We start from the raw sequence: 21,206 nt of genomic DNA, 5'->3' as shown, positions 1-21,206 counted from the left end.
GTGTGCTCTTACGCAATTAAGTTATCTCCCACTAGTTAAGCGTTCGCACGCAATAAGCACTGCGTTCAAACGCAATACTTTTTGCATGTGACCGCAAAATTATTGCGTGTGTACGCAATAGTATTGCGTGCTTTGCATGCGAACGCATTGCGTACGCGTGTGAACGCAATAACATTGTGTGTTGTTTGTCACACGCTATACTATTGTTTGCGCGCAATAAGTTCACACCCATTAGTATTGCGTGCGAACGCAATAGTATTGCGTGTGAATGCAGTTTAATTATTGCGTGCGAACGCAATACTTTTGCGTGTGAACGCAATAATTATTTCGTGCGAACATTGAGTAATTGACAATTAATTGCCATGTTTACTATTGCGTTCACATTCATTTATAATATAATGATTGATTTAAAACTTTACCAAAATATATAAATTTTCAATATGTATTCAACATAAACAAAATTATTTATAAGCTGTTTGGAACTATTTGCTTTTCAATTTCTTAAAATATTTGTACAATAAAATTTTATGTAGCCTACCATTAATTTGTTTATCGATAACGATAGCTCGAAATTAAATTGATATGATCAGCTATTTAAATATTGGCTTTCTTTGTAGGCCTATCATGTGTATGTATCATCTGAAAGCTAATGCTTGAAGAATCTAATCACATGATATTTTTGCTTAGTATCAAATATTGGTGTCACTGTTTTCTACTTCTGAAGAGGGCTTTTAAAAAAAGTAAATGTTCAAGTTGTAATATTCCAAAAAATGATTCCGCCATTTTATTTTTTATTCAAATACATGTAATTATATAATTTCTCCGCTTAACTGCTTGTAGATGTATATACTGAAGTTTGACTCCACATGACTTCCTCGGTCCCAGGTGTTCGTCGCACTATATCGCTTTATCGACGAACACCTGGGAACGAGGATCCCAGTTGGATTTTCCAATAATTTTCCATGTAAAGCAGAACATGTAATTATATATAAGTTCTAATACTGAAATGACATGATAATAGAAACAGTTACAAACCTATCTTCCATTGTGATTATTTCTAATTGGGGCCTTTATTTCACTAAATTGCCTATACAAGTCAATACCTCCGCTACAATTAGAATCCTAAAATTATCATTACGCGTCCATCTGGATCGGTCGCGCGCTTTCATCAAACATATTGTTATTGGTGTTTGCGCGAAGCTACTATTCGACACAGACGCATCCCCATGACTGTCTTTTGCTTGTCACGGTGCGTGCTTAACAATACTTTACCGGCCGCAAGATATATTTTGTATCGAACACAGTGTTTGAAGACATTGTCTCTCATTCAGAAGAGAGATTTTTCCTTCACTATGGCAACATATGCAGGACACAAATTGAGATGGGACCTTACCACGCAAAGCATAGAAAAAGAAACCACAAGTCTTATCGAGAAATCGAAATCAGTGTACGATGCTGTCGGTTCGTTGTCTAAGGACAGCGTTACGTACGATAATGTTGTGAAGGTAAAAAATGAGTTATAAAGAAACTTACAGAGATCTATGATTATTTTGAGTCGATTCATAGCAGCAGAATTTTCGGTAGGCACAGTTATAACGAACGGTACTATGAAAGGGGTTTCCAACGCCGAAAGAGTTATCTTCCCTGACCCGTCTTTATCATGCATTGTATGTACATTGAATTACTACTGAAAACATTTTTACATTCAGTGTAAAATCCTAGTTTTGTTGAAAAACTGGTATTGGAAATAGGATCTATTAACAGAAATAATGTTTTGTAAAACATTTCTACTTTCACTTTAACAGGTTGCATTGGGGAAATCCCCACATGGTAACAGTCCTGCATTTGAGTAATAGGTCCGCATTCGAGCAATCATTTAGTTACTAAAATACAAAAAGCATAAAGTTGTTTTAAACATTTTTATATAAAAGGTATTTGTACATGGCACCACCACTGATATAATTTGTGAACATTACAGAATTACTTGCCTCCATTGCTTACTATGGAGCTAAAAATAGAGCACAGGTAAAACTCAATCAACCATGACAGTTGCTTTGACAATGACATTGGTTTTATTCTCATAAGTGTAAAGTGTACATGTAGCACACTGAATGTCCCTCAATGCATAGACAGTACGAGTCATGTAAATTGTCATCTGGCGGCAAAACTAGACAAAAGAAATCAATAATTCTCGCACAAAGACACAGAGTCTTCAAAAATTAGTTATGTTGCAATCCGAAAATTATATTGTCCTTTTTTGATAAAACTTTATAAAAAATACTTTTTTAGGTCTAAAAGCCTCATGATGGCCAGCCAAAATCTTACATGGGGTTGAGATTTTCCAGTCCATTTGACAGACGCATTTAGACTATTAGTGACTTCCAGTTTCTGGTTTACTGAGAAAGTTTTCCAATTCTACACACATGGATGATTTACATTGATTCATTTTTATTAGACATCTCTATCTAAGTTTGCTTCATAGAGACTTTTGGCCTGTTCAAGCTGCGCTCTCTATAAATGTGCACAATGTGCAAGTATAGATCTTAATGACATCGAAAGTACTATATTACACTTTTTTGGTCTTCACACATTGTCAAAACCAAGGTTCAGATATCAATTTCAGTACGACTATTCACCTCACTTTTCAGACTTGAAGTAGGAACAAAAATTCTGGGTCAGGTTATATGGCAAACAATTAAAATAAAATTATAGGTCAGTCGGTCTGATGCATTTATGAAATGGAAAGAAATATAACAAAAATAATAAAATCAGTTGTTGTAATGAAATGAAACTTAATCATTTAAAGGTGTTAGCAGACAATGACTGTGATTATGCTGTCCTGAGAAATAACCTTGACTTCATGCAACATGTGTCTCCAAACAAGGAACTTAGAGATGCTAGCGTGGCTGCTGATAAAAAGCTTTCAGATTTTGATGTTGAGATGAGGTAATTATCGGTATAAACATCTTTTAATAGAGCACATTGTGAAATAGAAATCAAACTTGCGCTGAATATTTTGCTATCTTCCCAGAGAGCAATGATAGAGCATTAAGTGAGAGCTATATATGTACTACCTTAAACGTTGGAGTACATATTTCACTAGGTTTATTTTCTAATTCAGCATGAGAAAAGATGTCTTTGATTCTGTTGTTGACTTCCAAGAAAAGATGACCGATGGAATGTGTCCGGAAGCTAAAAGATTTGTTGAGAAAATGATAAAGCACGGCAGGAGAAATGGTATGTTTTATCCAATTAACAATCTATTAAAAAAGCTTACAAATCAAAATATTTATTGAATTAAAAATTTGATAAGGATTCGATAGCATTCATCGGCTATGTAAGCCCTCTCCCAGTGTAGTGTAACACTTCAGCTATGTTCTAATACTACTTGTCTTTATCTTTTTCAAACTGTTACATTAACAAGTCCTCCTAGTAGTCTTGTATTGCATAAAGCAATAAGCAATGTTTCACCACTCACTGTCACCTTGACCTCAAGGTCAAAGTTTGATAATTTGAATATTTAAACATTTTTTGTCCAGATACCGGTAATATATTTCTAAACTAATGATACTCGTGGTATACTTTATCACCCTAAGAAAATGACCGAGTAGAGTGCAGGCAGTTGGAGGAAAACTAAGAATGATATGCACCAAGATGATGGTATTTTAGGGATGTTCATGGGTTTTCACTTAAAAATATCTATTTTAAGATAATTAAATTAAGAATATGAGTAAATTATTTCTTTTGATAAAAACAGCATGTGAACTCACTGTTAAGGCAAACAAAAAATGGAGGCAATATAACATGGATTATATTTCTTACAAAAAAAATTTGCTTTATTTAATAAATCAAACAGTTACATGAATCCTGTAGTTAACATTATATCAAAAATAAAAAAAGGTGAAAATTTGATTGGAAACTGAACTGAAATACAGTTACACCTGGAGTTATCCATAATAGTGAGTTTCAATTTAATTAAGTTAACTAGAATATGTTTAAAGTTTTGTTAGGTATTCAGATTATATGAGTTCTCATTGATAAGGATAGACTGTACATGTTTATATAAAGAATCACCTTGTTTGGTATTACATTTAATGTGTATATAAGTACATTGTTGTTGTATGAGATCTGTTCTATTTGAAGGACTCCATCTACCAAAGGAGGTCCAGGACAAAATCAAAGGCATCAAGAAGAGAATGAGTGAACTCTCCATTGACTTCAGTAAAAACTGTAATGAAGAAAACACTGTTCTGGAATTCTCAGAAGAAGAATTAGGTAAATGTCTTTATGTTTGTATAGATTTTTAAAAATAAATACATTATATTTTACTCATGCTATCTCAATATAAGTCAGAGACTACATCAGAACTTTGAGTTTTCATTAAAGTCGAGGTGAGCTGGAATGTTTTAATAGTGTTAAGTTTTACCAAGTTTTACCAATTAATTATTCAGAATTAAGCAGGACTTTGGTATTAAAATTGTACAAATTCTATACCAAGAAATGCAAAATTAATGTGCAAAATAGATGTACTTTTATACTGTTACAGTGTGATTATAATATATTTCTTTTTGACTTTTTGAAAAGGTTGTTCATCTTTGTGGATCATATGACTTTCCTGATGGTAAACTTCACCAATTTTTGTTAGACATGTAAAAGCTTTGATTTATTATAAAAAATTATATTTTTAATATTTTAGCTGGTTTAACAGAAGATTTTTTGAAGAGTTTAGATAAGGTGAGTGTTGTTTGACATTTTAAATTTAAAACTGAAAATCTAAGTTTTGCAGTTTCTATAATATTACTCATAGGGGCACATACTTTGACTCCAAATAGACAGTTGAGCATACTTAGAATAATGCAATAGAATCATGTTTGATGACATTGAGTAAAACACCAATGTTATGATGATACACAATTTATTATGGCACACACTTGTACCAGCAACCACCTGTTTGAGTGTCTTCTTTTCCCATATCAGCTATGCTACTACCAATATCGTAAATTAAATTCTTGCAACATGCAAAAAGTATTTCTTGTCTATTAATTGATGTACTGTAATTGTCAATTCAGACAGATGACGGAAAGCTGAAGGTAACATTAAAATACCCCCATTACTTTCCCTGCATGAAAAAAGCAAGAAACCCTGCTACCAGAGAAAAGATGGAGACAGCTTTTAACTCCAGGTACATGTCTTCAAAATCCAAGTAAAATTTAGCCTTAAATAAAAATATAAATAAGGGAAAAACTAACCTTTTATCAATTCTAGCTATTACTTACCTTTTATCAAATTTGAATACAGGGTTTTGAGATACCAAAACGACAAGGGTTAATTACAATTTACTGTCAATAACTAGTCCTACCTTCCGGTGATTGTGACATCACAAAAATCATGTTGGAATATGAAGTTACAATCACTAATGAGAATAATCAATGGTAAATCATACTTTACCGATGTTATTTTGATACCTCAATGTCAACATGTTGGAATTTATCTATTATAAAGTTTAAAGAAATTAAGATAAAACTTTTTGAAGCAAGAAACTTCTGATATTTTACTGGATTGAACATAAAGCTACCAAAAAAACCTTACTGATGAAAGCTAAATATCTGATGTACTTGACATGTTTATAGTACTGTACATATTGAGTAAAAATGTTGGCTATTTTTTCAGATGTAAAAAGGAAAACACACCAATTTTGGAAGAACTTGTACGTCTAAGACATGAGGTAAGTCTTCCAACATTTGATCATTTGGAACAAATTTGCCTGATAGATAATTTATTACCTTTCTCTGAATTCACAGTGGTCAAGTGGTTAGGTGTTCTGACACAATACCACTGGCCTTCCACCTCTGGGCAGCATATTCAAAACCTACATGCCAGATACTGACTCCTGGTCCATGGTTTGTCCATAGATACCTCAGATTTCCTCCATCTCCTATACCTGACACGTTATGAAATAGCTATGTTTGTTAATAAGATGTTAAACTTAACAGATACACTTCTTAGAATGAATCTTTTAAATGAAATGCATATTCTTTACACTTTACTCTCAACTGTTACAGAAAGCTCAGTTGCTAGGCTACCCCACCCACGCAGCCTTTGTACTGGATATGAGGATGGCCAAGAAGGCGGAGAGTGTGGCAGCCTTCCTAAAGGATCTAGCTTCCAAGTTGCAACAGCTAAAGGCAGAGGAAATGAAACTCTTCCTTGAATACAAAAAGGAGGAAGTAAGTGTTAATATAGACCTCGGTTTTGTCCATTTTTCCCAAAGTGACAATACTGAGTTTCCATTGATCAATTGGGAATCCTTATCAGATAATGTGTTATTATGAATTATGTCTTTTGGTTAATGTAAACCAACTTTTATTGGTGTGTACTAAATTTTGGTAATTCCTTTTCAAAACAAGATCATGGAGATTAACTTTCGCAGACCAGATTTCATAGAGTTCTACTTAAATTTGATACTATCATACTAAGTCATATCGATAATAATTTACGGAGATTAACTTTTGCAATTTTAGTCGATCGCAAACTTCACAAAAGTAAATCGCACAAGAATAAAAGTTGGTTTACAGTACATTTGAAATGAACAAGTTAATAATCTATTATTATTTATTTCCCTTAGTACAGTGTGAAAAGTACAAGTTGGTTAACACTATCATGAGTTATTTCCCTTTGTACAGTGTCAGGGATCAATCTAGCTCTGATTTGTTACCGTTTATGGGTAAATTTCCCCTCAAGGAATGAATTCCCCTCTGGCCTAAAATTCCCCTAAAGATTTAAAAATTCCCCATGTGAAGCTAAAAAGTGACCGTTTTGTAACACAATTTTCCCTGTGACTTATTTTTCATTATTTTTTTTAGACTTTTGTTTGCAAATTTCTTCATATTTATCATACAGCTACTGCATATTTGATGATAAACTCAAATTTTTCATTATTGAGCTTAAAATCTTGCTTTACTAAATCTAACAATAAAATCAGTTGCTTTACAGTACTTTTTTGTCAAAATGAATATAATTTTGGACCAAAATAAGAAGATTCAAATTCCCATATATTTCGCCAAACTTTTAACCTATTTTGGAAAAGGATAGTTTCCCCCAAAACCTAGATTGATCCCTGAGTGTGATTAGCACAAGTTCCAGTTTGATAATACCATTATGAGTTATTTCCCTTTGTACAGTGTGATAAGCACGAGTTCCTGTTTGATAATACCAATATGAGTTATTTCCCATTGTACAGTGTGATAAGCACAAGTTCCTGTTTGATAATACCAATATGAGTTATTTCCCATTGTACAGTGTGATAAGCACAAGTTCCTGTTTGATAATACCATTATGAGTTATTTCCCATTGTAAAGTGTGATAAGCACGAGTTCCTGTTTGATAATACCATCACAAGTTATTTCCCTTTTTACAGTGTGATAAGCACGGGTTCCAGTTTGATAATACCATCCGATACTGGGACCTGAAATACTATATGACGATGGCAGAGGAGAAAAAGTATGCTGTCGACCAAAACAAACTAAAGGAATACTTCCCTATGCAAGTGGTCACAACGGGATTACTGGATATCTACCAGGTAGGTAGAATCTTATCTATATTGATTATTATGTATTCACAGACATATTTTCATTGAGACAGATTTTAAGAATGTTCTGATGTTTATTATTTTCTTTAATTTTTAGGAACTTTTGAGTCTAAAGTTTGAGAAGATGGAAGGGGCCCCAGCCTGGCATGAAGATGTAACCATGGTAAATACTAGTATTTCATAAAGTTATTGCATGACTTGTCATAGAATACGGTGTATAATATGAGAGCTATCACTTAAAAAATCTCAGTATGACATTCCTGTTATAATTCTGTCTCTGTATGGCATACCTATTATAATTCTGTCTGTATGACATACCTATTATAATTCTGTCTCTATATGACATACCTATTATAATTCTGTCTCTATATGACATACCTATTATAATTCTGTCTCTGTATGCCATACCTATTATAATTCTGTCTCTGTATGACATACTTATTATAATTCTGTCTCTATATGACATACCTATCATAATACTGTCTCTGTATGACATACCTATTATAATTCTGTCTCTGTATGACATACCTATTATAATTCTGTCTCTGTATGACATACTTATTATAATTCTGTCTCTATATGACATACCTATTATAATTCTGTCTGTATGACATACCTATTATAATTCTGTCTCTGTATGACATACTTATTATAATTCTGTCTCTGTATGACATACCTATTATAATTCTGTCTGTGTGACTTACCTATTATAATTCTGTCTCTGTATGACATACCTATTATAATTCTGTCTCTGTATGACATACCTATCATAATACTGTCTCTGTATGACATAGCTATTATAATTCTGTCTGTATGACATACCTATTGTAATTCTGTCTTTGCTAGTTACAGAGTTGTTTTTGCTGCAAACACATGACAGGACATTTAATGCCTACATCAGAGAACTTTGAAATATGCAGACAAAATAATTCACAATATATAATTCACCATTACTTTCAGTACAAAGTGACATGTAATGACTCCGGAAATCTGTTAGGGTACTTCTACCTTGACCTTTTCCCCAGGGAGGGCAAATATGGCCATGCAGCCTGTTTTGGGCTCCAGGTATGTACTGTTTTTATGCTTTTGAAAACCATTTCATTCTGATTTTTTCCATAGTTTTAAATTTCTGAGTTTTTTTTACTAGCTTCTCTTATTAAATATATACGCAATTGAAATATATTATTATGGTTATATACCATTATGCAATTGTGTGCCTGTATAATTATAAGCAACAAATTTGACAACAGTGCAAAATCAGATTCAGGAATGACAGGTACAAATGGTAGGCTGGAGGTATTTCTTTGGATACTCTGGCTTCCTTAACCTCCTAAACCTTGCAAATCCTTAAATAAGTGATTGTTAATCAGGCTTAAAACAAAAACGGACAAATAAGTAGGAATGTATGAATTGTTATTGTTTGTATGAAATGATGATTGTAGATTTATTACTACATAATGATATATATTATTTGGACTAGTAAAGAGATCCATATATTTACTATTACTTTCTTATACCCTGATGAAGAGATCTATATAGTATTTTCCTAAAGCGCGATGAAGAGATCTAAATATTATTTTCCTATAGGCCGATGATGACATCTATACATTATTTTCCTATAGCCTGGTGAAGAGATCTATATATTATTTTCCTATAGCCCGATAAAGAGATCTATATATTATTTTCCTAAAGCCTGATGAAAAGATCTCTATATTATTTTCCTAAAGCCCGATGAAGAGATCTATATATAATTTTCCAATTGCCTGGTGAAGAGATATTATTTTCCTATAGCCCGATGAAGAGATCTATATATTATTTTCCTGTAGTCTGGTGAAGAGATCTATATATTATATTCCAATAGCCTGGTGAAGAGATCTATATATTATTTCCCTATAGCCTGGTGAAGAGATCTATATGATATATATATTATTTCCCTATAGCCCGATGAAGAGATCTATATATTATTTTCTAATAGTCTGGTGAAGAGATCTATATATTATATTCCAATAGCCTGGTGAAGAGATCTATATATTATTTCCCTATAGCCTGGTGAAGAGATCTATATGATATATATATTATTTCCCTATAGCCCGATGAAGAGATCTATATATTATTTTCTAACAGCCTGGTGAAGAGATCTACATGTATATATTACTTCCCTATAGCCCGATGAAGAGATCTAAATATTATTTCCCTTTAGCCCAATGAAGTGTTTTATATATTATTTCCCTATAGCCCTGTGAAGAGATCTATATATTACTTCCCTATAGCCCGATGAAGAGATCTTTATATTATTTTCCAATAGCCTGGTGAAGAGATCTATATATTACTTCCCTATAGCCCGATGAAGAGATCTAAATATTATTTCCCTTTAGCCTGTTGTAGTGTTTTATATATTATTTCCCTATAGCCCGGTGAAGAGATCTATATATTACTTCCCTATAGCCCGATGAAGAGATCTATATATTATTTCCGTATAGCCAGATGAAGAGATCTTTGTATTATTTTCTAATAGCCTGGTGAAGAGTATAAGACTCTTTCATATGTGGATATGAAGGATAGGGATATTCTACCCGAGGGTCACAAAATGTAGTAAAACCCGAGGCTTACCGAGGGTTTTGCAACATTTTGTGATCCCGAGGGTAGAATATCCCTATCCTTCATATCCACTTATGAAAGAGTATTTTTCTTTCATACCACGACGTTTTACTGCAATTTTACAACTATAATATCCCGCCATTTTGAAATAAATTCAAAGAAATCCACGACTGGAAGTCAATTTCCATACATGAAAAATTACGTGATATTTTCAACACAAATTCCGTTGCTTGCATCTTTTATAGTAAAACCAGTCAATTTTGTGAAAAAAATGTTAAAATTTTACCGAGGAAATAGAGATTTTGTTGACGCCGTGACGTCACGAGGCTTTATTGCATGGGTAGCCATGCAATACAGCCTCAGGCGACATGAGTGTATTGCCCTAGACCAGCCAGTATTACACGTGTAGGTATGAAAGAAATCTATATATTACTTCCCTATAGCCCGATGAAGAGATCTATATATTATTTTCTAATAGCCTGGTGAAGAGATCTACATGTATATTATTTCCCTATAGCCCGATGAAGAGCTCTATATATTATTTCCCTATAGCCTGGTGAAGAGATATATATTTTACTTCCCTATAGCCCGATGAAGAGATCTATATATTATTTTCTAATAGCCTGGTGAAGAGATCTACATGTATATATTACTTCCCTATAGCCGGATGAAGAGATCTATATATTATTTTCCAATAGCCTGGTGAAGAGATCTATATATTACTTCCCTAAAGCCCGATGAAGAGATCTAAATATTATTTCCCTTTAGCTCGTTGAAGTGTTTTATATATTATTTCCCTATAGCCCGGTGAAGAGATCTATATATTACTTCCCTATAGCCCGATGAAGAGATCTTTATATTATTTTCTAATAGCCTGGTAAAGAGATCTATATATTTACTATTATTTCCCTATAGCCTGGTGAAGAGATCTATAGATTTACTATTATTTCCCTATAGCCCGGTGAAGAGATCTATATATTATTTTCCTATAGTGCGATGAAGAGATCTATATATTTACTATTATTTCCCTATAGCCTGGTGAAGAGATCTATAGATTTACTATTATTTCCCTATAGCCTGGTGAAGAGATCTATAGATTTACTATTATTTCCCTATAGCCTGGTGAAGAGATCTATATATTATATTATTTCCTATAGTGCGATGAAGAGATCTATATCTTTATATTATTTCCCTATAGCCTGGTGAAGAGATCTATAGATTTACTATTATTTCCCTATAGCCTGGTGAAGAGATCTATAGATTTACTATTATTTCCCTATAGCCCGGTGAAGAGATCTATATATTATTTTCCTATAGTGCGATGAGAGATCTTATATTTTTTCTAATAGCCTGGTAAAGAGATCTATATATTACTATTATTTCCCTATAGCCTGGTGAAGAGATCTATATATTTACTATTATTTCCCTATAGCCTGGTGAAGAGATCTATAGATTTACTATTATTTTCCCTATAGCCTGGTGAAGAGATCTATATATTTACTATTATTTCCCTATAGCCTGGTGAAGAGATCTATATATATTTTCTATAGTGCGTAGAGATTATTTATTTCTATAGCCTGGTAAGAGATCTATATATTTACTATTATTTCCCTATAGCCTGGTGAAGAGATCTATATATTTACTATTATTTCCTATATAGCCTGGTGAAGAGATCTATAGATTTACTATTATTTCCCTATAGCCTGGTGAAGAGATCTATAGATTTACTATTATTTCCCTATAGCCTGGTGAAGAGATCTATAGATTTACTATTATTTCCCTATAGCCTGGTGAAGAGATCTATAGATTTACTATTATTTCCCTATAGCCTGGTGAAGAGATCTATATATTTACTATTATTTCCCTATAGCCTGGTGAAGAGATCTATAGATTTACTATTATTTCCCTATAGCCTGGTGAAGAGATCTATAGATTTACTATTATTTCCCTATAGCCTGGTGAAGAGATCTATAGATTTACTATTATTTCCCTATAGCCTGGTAAAGAGATCTATAGATTTACTATTATTTCCCTATAGCCTGTGTTTTGAAGAGATATATAGATTTACTATTATTTCCCTATAGCCTGGTGAAGAGATCTATAGATTTACTATTATTTCCCTATAGCCTGGTGAAGAGATCTATAGATTTACTATTATTTCCCTATAGCCTGGTGAAGAGATCTATAGATTTACTATTATTTCCCTATAGCCTGGTGAAGAGATCTATAGATTTACTATTATTTCCCTATAGCCTGGTGAAGAGATCTATAGATTTACTATTATTTCCCTATAGCCTGGTGAAGAGATCTATAGATTTACTATTATTTCCCTATAGCCTGGTGAAGAGATCTATAGATTTTACTATTATTTCCCTATAGCCTGGTGAAGAGATCTATAGATTTACTATTATTTCCCTATAGCCTGGTGAAGAGATCTATAGATTTACTATTATTTCCCTATAGCCTGGTGAAGAGATCTATAGATTTACTATTATTTCCCTATAGCCTGGTGAAGAGATCTATAGATTTACTATTATTTCCCTATAGCCTGGTGAAGAGATCTATAGATTTACTATTATTTCCCTATAGCCTGGTGAAGAGATCTATAGATTTACTATTATTTCCCTATAGCCTGGTGAAGAGATCTATATTTATATTTATTTCCCTATAGCCTGGTGAAGAGATCTATAGATTTACTATTATTTCCCTATAGCCTGTGAAGAGATCTATAGATTTACTATTATTTCCCTATAGCCTGGTGAAGAGATCTATAGATTTACTATTATTTCCCTATAGCCTGGTGAAGAGATCTATAGATTTACTATTATTTCCCTATAGCCTGGTGAAGAGATCTATAGATTTACTATTATTTCCCTATAGCCTGGTGAAGAGATCTATAGATTTACTATTATTTCCCTATATGGTGAAGAGATCTATAGATTTACTATTATTTCCCTATAGCAGCTGGTGAAGAGATCTATAGATTTACTATTATTTCCCTATAGCCTGGTGAAGAGATCTATAGATTTGACTATTATTTCCCTATAGCCTGGTGAAGAGATCTATAGATTTACATTATTTCCCTAGCTGAGAGATCTATAGATTTAATATTATTTCCTATACTGGTGAAGAAGATCTATAGATTTACTATTATTTCCTATAGCCTGGTGAAGAGATCTATAGATTTACTATTATTTCCCTATAGCCTGGTGAAGAGATCTATAGATTTACTATTATTTCCCTATAGCCTGGTGAAGAGATCTATAGATTTACTATTATTTCCCTATAGCCTGGTGAAGAGATCTATAGATTTACTATTATTTCCTATAGCCTGGTGAAGAGATCTATAGATTTACTATTATTTCCCTATAGCCTGGTGAAGAGATCTATAGATTTACTATTATTTCCCTATAGCCTGGTGAAGAGATCTATAGATTTACTATTATTTTCCCTATAGCCTGGTGAAGAGATCTATAGATTTACTATTATTTCCCTATAGCCTGGTGAAGAGATCTATAGATTTACTATTATTTCCCTATAGCCTGGTGAAGAGATCTATAGATTTACTATTATTTCCCTATAGCCTGGTGAAGAGATCTATAGATTTACTATTATTTCCCTATAGCCTGGTGAAGAGATCTATAGATTTACTATTATTTCCCTATAGCCTGGTGAAGAGATCTATAGATTTACTATTATATTCCCTATAGCCTGGTGAAGAGATCTATAGATTTACTATTATTTCCCTATAGCCTGGTGAAGAGATCTATAGATTTACTATTATTTCCCTATAGCCTGGTGAAGAGATCTATAGATTTACTATTATTTCCCTATAGCCTGGTGAAGAGATCTATAGATTTACTATTATTTCCCTATAGCCTGGTGAAGAGATCTATAGATTTACTATTATTTCCCTATAGCCTGGTGAAGAGATCTATAGATTTACTATTATTTCCCTATAGCCTGGTGAAGAGATCTATAGATTTACTATTATTTCCCTATAGCCCGGTGAAGAGATCTATAGATTTACTATTATTTCCCTATAGCCCGGTGAAGAGATCTATAGATTTACTATTTATTTCCCTATAGCCTGGTGAAGAGATCTATAGATTTACTATTATTTCCCTATAGCCTGGTGAAGAGATCTATAGATTTACTATTATTTCCCTATAGCCTGGTGAAGAGATCTATAGATTTACTATTATTTCCCTATAGCCTGGTGAAGAGATCTATAGATTTACTATTATTTCCCTATAGCCTGGTGAAGAGATCTATAGATTTACTATTATTTCCCTATAGCCTGGTGAAGAGATCTATAGATTTACTATTATTTCCCTATAGCCTGGTGAAGAGATCTATAGATTTACTATTATTTCCCTATAGCCTGGTGAAGAGATCTATAGATTTACTATTATTTCCCTATAGCCTGGTGAAGAGATCTATAGATTTACTATTATTTCCCTATAGCCTGGTGAAGAGATCTATAGATTTACTATTATTTCCCTATAGCCTGGTGAAGAGATCTATAGATTGTACTATTATTTCCCTATAGCCTGGTGAAGAGATCTATAGATTTACTATTATTTCCCTATAGCCTGGTGAAGAGATCTATAGATTTACTATTATTTCCCTATAGCCTGGTGAAGAGATCTATAGATTTACTATTTCCTATAGCCTGGTGAAGAGATCTATAATTTACTATTATTTCCTATAGCCTGGCTGTTTACAATCTGATGGCAGTAGACAGGTGGCTGTTGCAGCAATGGTGGCCAACTTCACCAAGCCGACCGACGACAAGCCGTCTCTTCTCACCCACGACGAGGTAAGACTACATGAACCACAGAAGTTTGAATACTAGAAGGATGAATTCCATGGACTATTGTTTGTAAGGTTGTTCTAAAACAATAACAGAATCAGGTTGTCCATCCATTTATCTATCTGTACGCACAATATCTTTAGGCAATAACTCAATGACCTCAATTAACGTTCAATTAAGTTATTACAGCTTTTAAAAGCCATATGTTGATGTGTATGACAACTTTACCAATATAGGTTTGGGTTTCCATGTCGTTAGGTTTTCTCTGACAGTTGATATGAAGTAAAATTTTAAAAAAAACGAACATAACGATTAAAAAAACTATTTGAGCATGCAGTTTCTGTCAATAGATATATTAGAAATGCTCTCTCCAAGTCTACAGTTCTCTATTCCACTATAATCAGAATGACTTGTTATCTAAAGGTGTTTTATTTTACACCCTTTTGACACGTAAAACCTAGGTCTGCTATCTTCTTTACTGTTAATAATCATCCACTTGTGTTTTGTTCCAGGTTGAGACCTATTTCCACGAGTTTGGTCACGTTATGCACCAGATCTGTGCCCAAGCTGACTTTGCAATGTTCAGGTATGTCATGTAAATGAAATGAAGATTCTGGATGACATTAAATACATATTTTGTGATGATTTTTAATTAGATATTGGTGCCATGTCTGTTTGACACTGATGAACTTGAATGGTACTGCTCTATGTTTACCTGTTTATTGTACAGGTGTTTATTGTAAATAGACGCTGGCAAGCTTTACATTTGATCATGGCTTTCACTTGAGTATAACTACAGTGATACTATATATTTGACAGTGGTTTTCCTTGTATTTGACAGTGGACACTATGTACTTCTCATATTTGACAATGGTAGTCCTTGTACTTGACATTGTAAAACTATGGTACTTCTGATATTTGACAGCGGTACCCATGTGGAGCGTGACTTCGTTGAAGCTCCGTCCCAGATGTTGGAGAACTGGTGTTGGGAGAAGGAGCCATTGTCTCGGATGTCGTCACACTATGAGAACGGCAGTGCCATTCCTGAAGAGCTACTCAGTAAACTCCTACAGAGCCGTATAGCCAATGCCGGGGTCTTCAACCTCCGTCAGATCCTACTGGGCACCTTTGACCAGACCATCCACACACAATCAGAGGTCAGTTAGTCCTATATGCTATACAATTCTTAGGATCTTTTTTCATCTATAAGATGAGACATTATAATGTTTTCTTTTAGATTAAAGCGGATCCTGCAATAACATTTCAGAATGTGACTTTTGCTTTTGTCGATATGTGTTATATTTTGTGTTCTATCATTCCTTTCCCCTACCCTCACCAAAGAGGATCTTTTCATGAAAATTTTGAGTTTGTCACTCAGTCTGTCCATCTATCTGTCATACTTCATTCCCGTACAATAACTGCGACAAATGTTTGGCAATTTTTAGTTAACTTGGTAAACACAGTTTACTGACTTAAGGTCCTGGACAAGATGCTATAAATGTACTTTGTTGTTTCAAATTTAAAAAAAAATATTGGTAGAATGTCATAGGAGCTCTAGCTAATATAATCAATAGCCAGTAATTGTAGACCAAATTTGATAGAGTTATAGCCCCTTTCTTTGACAAAAAATGTTGATTCTGCCTATTCTTTATACATGTATCTATTTATTCATATATCTATAACAAATGAATAGTGATATACTTGAAAGTTGGTGTAAGGTCATGACTCTATCCAAGGTTTGATGGACAGGCTATATTGTATTTGGTTTTACAGGCAGACACAGCTGCATTGTTTGCTAAACTGTCTGGGGAAATCCTCGGGATAGCATCCACACCTGGAACTAATATGCCTGCCTCATTTGGTCATCTGGCTGGAGGATACGACGCTCAGTACTACGGTTACTTGGTAAGTCATAGGTTTAATATTATTATACTATGGTTCTCTGAAACCATTAAAAACCATATTGTTGAAGATAGCAAAGATACTGGGTTTTTCTATGCAGAAAAAATAATTCTACATACCCTATTGATATTCTATTCTTCAGAGCATGCATCTTAAAATTTTCAATGTTCAAATTACTTAAAAAATTCAATTTTCTGTTTTACATAATCAATATTGTCTTAATCATGCCTGAAGTGTAGTGTGTGTTTTACCTTTGTTATTTAGTTTTATAAACAGCATGCCATAAATATGTGAACAATATACTACTGTGGAGTGCTGTTTACATATTGATGTTCCAAAACAAAGATTTCTTAATGATTTTGGTGAAAATTGTATATAAAGGTTCTAATTCAGTGATTCTGAACAAAATGACTGGGGAGATGTTTGTGATACATCTATAATGTGTCAGTTAACAATCGGAGCTTGTGTATAAATTTAAAGATGCTCCACCACCGACAAATGGTATTTTTTCACTATCAAAAATAGAGGTGGACGATTGAGGTTTTTTTCAGTTACAAAAGTTACTTACACTATCACCACCATTGAAAAGTTTGAGCTTCTAATATTACTTCAAGTTAGAAATATGAAAAAATAATTAATTGCATCCTGAAAAAATTCTGTGGCATTATATCCTATATGGAATGAATTACTGATTGTGCACGCATCAAAGGCGAAAGAAATTATTTTATATTATTTTTTGTGTTAATTAAGCATATATATTTTTAGGATGCTAATTGATAATTACACTAATTTAGATCTCTCAGTGTGCTTAATTAAGTATTGTCCTTGTGTTACAGTGGAGCGAGGTGTTTTGTATGGACATGTTCTACTCGCGGTTTAGAAAGGAAGGGATTATGAGCCCCAAAGTCGGCGGAGACTACAAGAAATTTATCCTACGCCCTGGTGGCTCAATTGTAAGCTGATCAAATATAAACTAATGACTTGACAGGTTTTATCTAGTATTCATATACAATTCTATTTATAGAGTAGTTATAAATCAGATATGAAATGATTTCAGGAATTGTATTGTTTAATGTTTCTATAAAATTTATATTCAAAAGTATGAAGGTGATTTAATGATTTGTTAATTTACAGAATATAATGGTTAAGTATGAACAATTTTATCTGATAATTATGCTCGAAATAAAAGATATATTTGGATTTATCTAGATATTTTTTGTGTTTTACAGGATGCTGCTGACATGCTGAGGAACTTCCTCGGACGTGATCCTACACAGGAAGCATTCCTCATCAGTAAAGGTCTACAGACCTCCTCCAACCTGTAACCGGCTCAAACATCATCTTCTGTCAGTATCAGGGATCTTTGTCATTATAGAATGAATTAACAGAGAACAGAAAACTTTCTTTATTCTAAAGCTGTGATGTAATAACAAGGAAAAATCAGAATCTTGAGAGTATTCAGTGTTGTGGGAGACTATAATAAAATCTTAAGATTCTGACATGACTGTCTGCTAAAACGCAATGTGAATGCATTAAAAGGCAAACTTGTACATTAATAATGTAAATCGAGCATTTGTATAGTAAAACATAAATCTAGCAGATTTGTACAGTACATCTAATGGTACATATTTGTAGTGTAATCAGTGCAGTGTGAATTGGGTTCCAGACTTTTTATTAAAGTCTACAAGTGTTTTCTGAACCAGATCACTGAGAATACAGTGTGATATTTATATTGACAGCTTGATGTGAATGCATAATGATAAAATCCAGTTGGAATAAACATTCAAGTGCAGCATTGTGATATATTTATAATATGCATGTACCTAGTGGTACTTTAGTATATTTTTTTTTCAATTTACAGGTAAAACGCTTAGCTTATAGTTGAATCTTTTATGCAGCGATTTATTTTTGCGAAACCTAGTCGCAGGGGAATTACGCGAAAAATAAATTGCTCCCAAAAAAGATGAGTAGAGTAATGTGTGAAGTTTTTTTTATATAATCACCTTCATCACAATCACTTCCAACAAAGAAGTTAATTAATTTCTTCTTAAGGATGTATTCTTCTGAGGTTTCAGTCCCATTGAAGTCTCGTTTCAACATAGATCAAAGAAGTTATGAGATTTTCAAATATAATTTATCAGTATCTGTAGCAAGTTGCCAGATGCAAATTTTGTCAAAAAATTACATTTCTATTTTTTGTAGATTTTTTTAAACAGGGATTTTAAGAAATGACCCATTTGGCGGCCATTTTGAAATTGTGTCTTTTTTCGCTTCAAGTAGAGCCACAGTTTTAACATTTTTTACTTAAATCATAGAACTTTTTCTATAAAGGGTTAAATTTGGCAAAAATGGCTGAAAATGGTGCATTTTGTTGCACAAAATTAAGGGGTAGGGGTAGCATATGTTGTTATTCTGAGAAAAAATATTAGTCTAATTGATCAAAACTGGTATATTTTTAAAGAAGACTACTAGAAAATGAATTCTACAAACATTCATACATATCAAACACCTCATTAAGAAATTATGGCTTTAATCTCTAACTTATATGGCCAAAACGGCAAAATTCCCATAAAATCCAATATTTTGTCAACTGGGTGTCTTTGAGTGACAAAAGCTCAAAAACGAGCACACGGACATATGTTTTTTCTTCAATTTTCTTTTATGGTAAGAACTCCTTTTTCCAAAAATCCATATGAGAAAAAAAGTTTAATACAAGAAAATTTTGACTTCTCAGAGGTGTACATCCTTAAATGGAATTCATCAAAAAGAAAACCTGACAATTAACATGTAGTGTTATTCAGATAAGCAGCATCATTAACACTTTTCAGTCATCATTTTACAAACATGTGGTTATCAGTGATAATAGTAGGTTTTTCACTACATTAAATTGGCAAAACAATAAAGTGCTTTAAGAGACATTTTCTTATTTAATGTGTAATAAACGTGACTTTTTTTCTAGTTCTGTGTTACTTTATTCCTTTTAAGGTCCAGATGACTTATTGCCATCGTCTGCTGTCGTATACCATCCACCATGCACTGCCCATAAACTTTCACCATTTAAACTTCTCAAGTTCCACCAGTGGGATTGAGCTGAAATGTGTCTGGAGTGATTCTGAGATGGTCCTTTTGGTAAGGACAAAATCAAAGATGATTGCCACAGCTGTCATATTGAAAAACACATTTAAAACTTCTTTTTCTGTATAGTTTCAGTGATTAATTTTAGATGATAAAACATTGTCATGTATAGCAAATGATACTTTGCAAAATAGTCACAAACCCTATGTTTTAATCTAAGTAATGATACTTAGTTAATGCTAATCTTGAAAATACTAGTTAGAATGCACTGTTCAGCTGGAGAGATCATCTCTAAGAGGTTTGTTTTAAGTTTATTCCTCAGTGAAGGCAGTGATTATATATAATGACACTATACTCTTTTACAGTTAATTGAGTATATTCTCAAAACACCAGGCCATTTGACACGTTATGATATGATGACAGCAGTGTATACGTCTCTCGACTAACGGTACATACTGGTTTATCACTACTCTGATTTAGATCCTTTAAAAATAATATTCATCTACATCTGGTCATTTTGAAGATGTTGTAACACAGAAATGTTTTTATTTGCTTATATTTTGAGGTCACATGAGACAATTACTTGGCCCATTTTTAGCTCACCTGGTCCAAAGGACCGAGGTGAGCTTATGGGATACCGCAGCGTCCGGCGTCCGTCAACAATCGACTTCTTCTCCATAATCGCTGGTCGGATTTCAACAAAATTTGACTGGTAGCATCCTTATGGGCTACTAACTGAAAATTGTACAAATGATGGGGCTGACCCCCTGGGGGCCTGAAGGGCGGGGCCAAAAGGGGTCAATTTGGCTATTTCCATATAAACGACTTCTTCTCTGCAACTAAGCTTGGTATAGCACCCATAATGCAATGGTAGCATCCTTATAGGGTGGGGATTCCAAATTGTGCAAATGATGGGGCTGACCCCCAGGGGCCTGAGGGGCGGGGTCAAAAGGGGCCAATTTGGCTATTTCCATATAAACGACTTCTTCTCTGAAACTAAACATGGTATAGCACCTATAATGCAATGGTAGCATCCTTATAGGGTGGGGATTCCAAATTGTGCAAATGATAGGGCTGACCCCCCCGGGGGCCTGAGGGGCGGGGTCAAAGGGGGTCAATTTGGCTATTTCCATATAAATGACTTCTTCTCTGCAACTAAGCATGGTATAGCACCCATAATGCAATGGTTACATCCTTATAGGGTTTGGATTCAAAATTTTGCAAATG

The 21,206-nt window shown here is 33.5% G+C and overlaps 1 protein-coding gene across 1 annotated transcript; it reads left to right on the top strand.

The window, feature by feature from the left end:
- The first annotated feature begins 1,191 nt into the window (after positions 1-1,191).
- Positions 1,192-19,862, top strand: LOC138325912 (thimet oligopeptidase-like). The gene is made up of 17 exons (XM_069271923.1): positions 1,192-1,505; positions 2,807-2,946; positions 3,122-3,237; positions 4,144-4,275; positions 4,697-4,734; positions 5,070-5,182; positions 5,671-5,725; positions 6,063-6,227; positions 7,418-7,579; positions 7,686-7,751; positions 8,549-8,653; positions 14,901-15,008; positions 15,515-15,588; positions 15,928-16,159; positions 16,776-16,907; positions 17,741-17,857; positions 18,134-19,862. Exons 1-17 carry the CDS (start codon positions 1,227-1,229, stop codon positions 18,227-18,229), a joined length of 2,130 nt encoding a protein of 709 aa, XP_069128024.1. The 5' UTR covers positions 1,192-1,226; the 3' UTR covers positions 18,230-19,862.
- Positions 19,863-21,206: the final 1,344 nt, after the last annotated feature.

The sequence above is a fragment of the Argopecten irradians genome, chromosome 6, assembly GCF_041381155.1.
Source record: "Argopecten irradians isolate NY chromosome 6, Ai_NY, whole genome shotgun sequence".
NCBI lineage: Eukaryota > Metazoa > Mollusca > Bivalvia > Pectinida > Pectinidae > Argopecten > Argopecten irradians.
The sequence above is the reverse complement of the archived record's forward strand: the minus strand, read 5'-3'. Positions and strand labels throughout refer to the sequence as shown.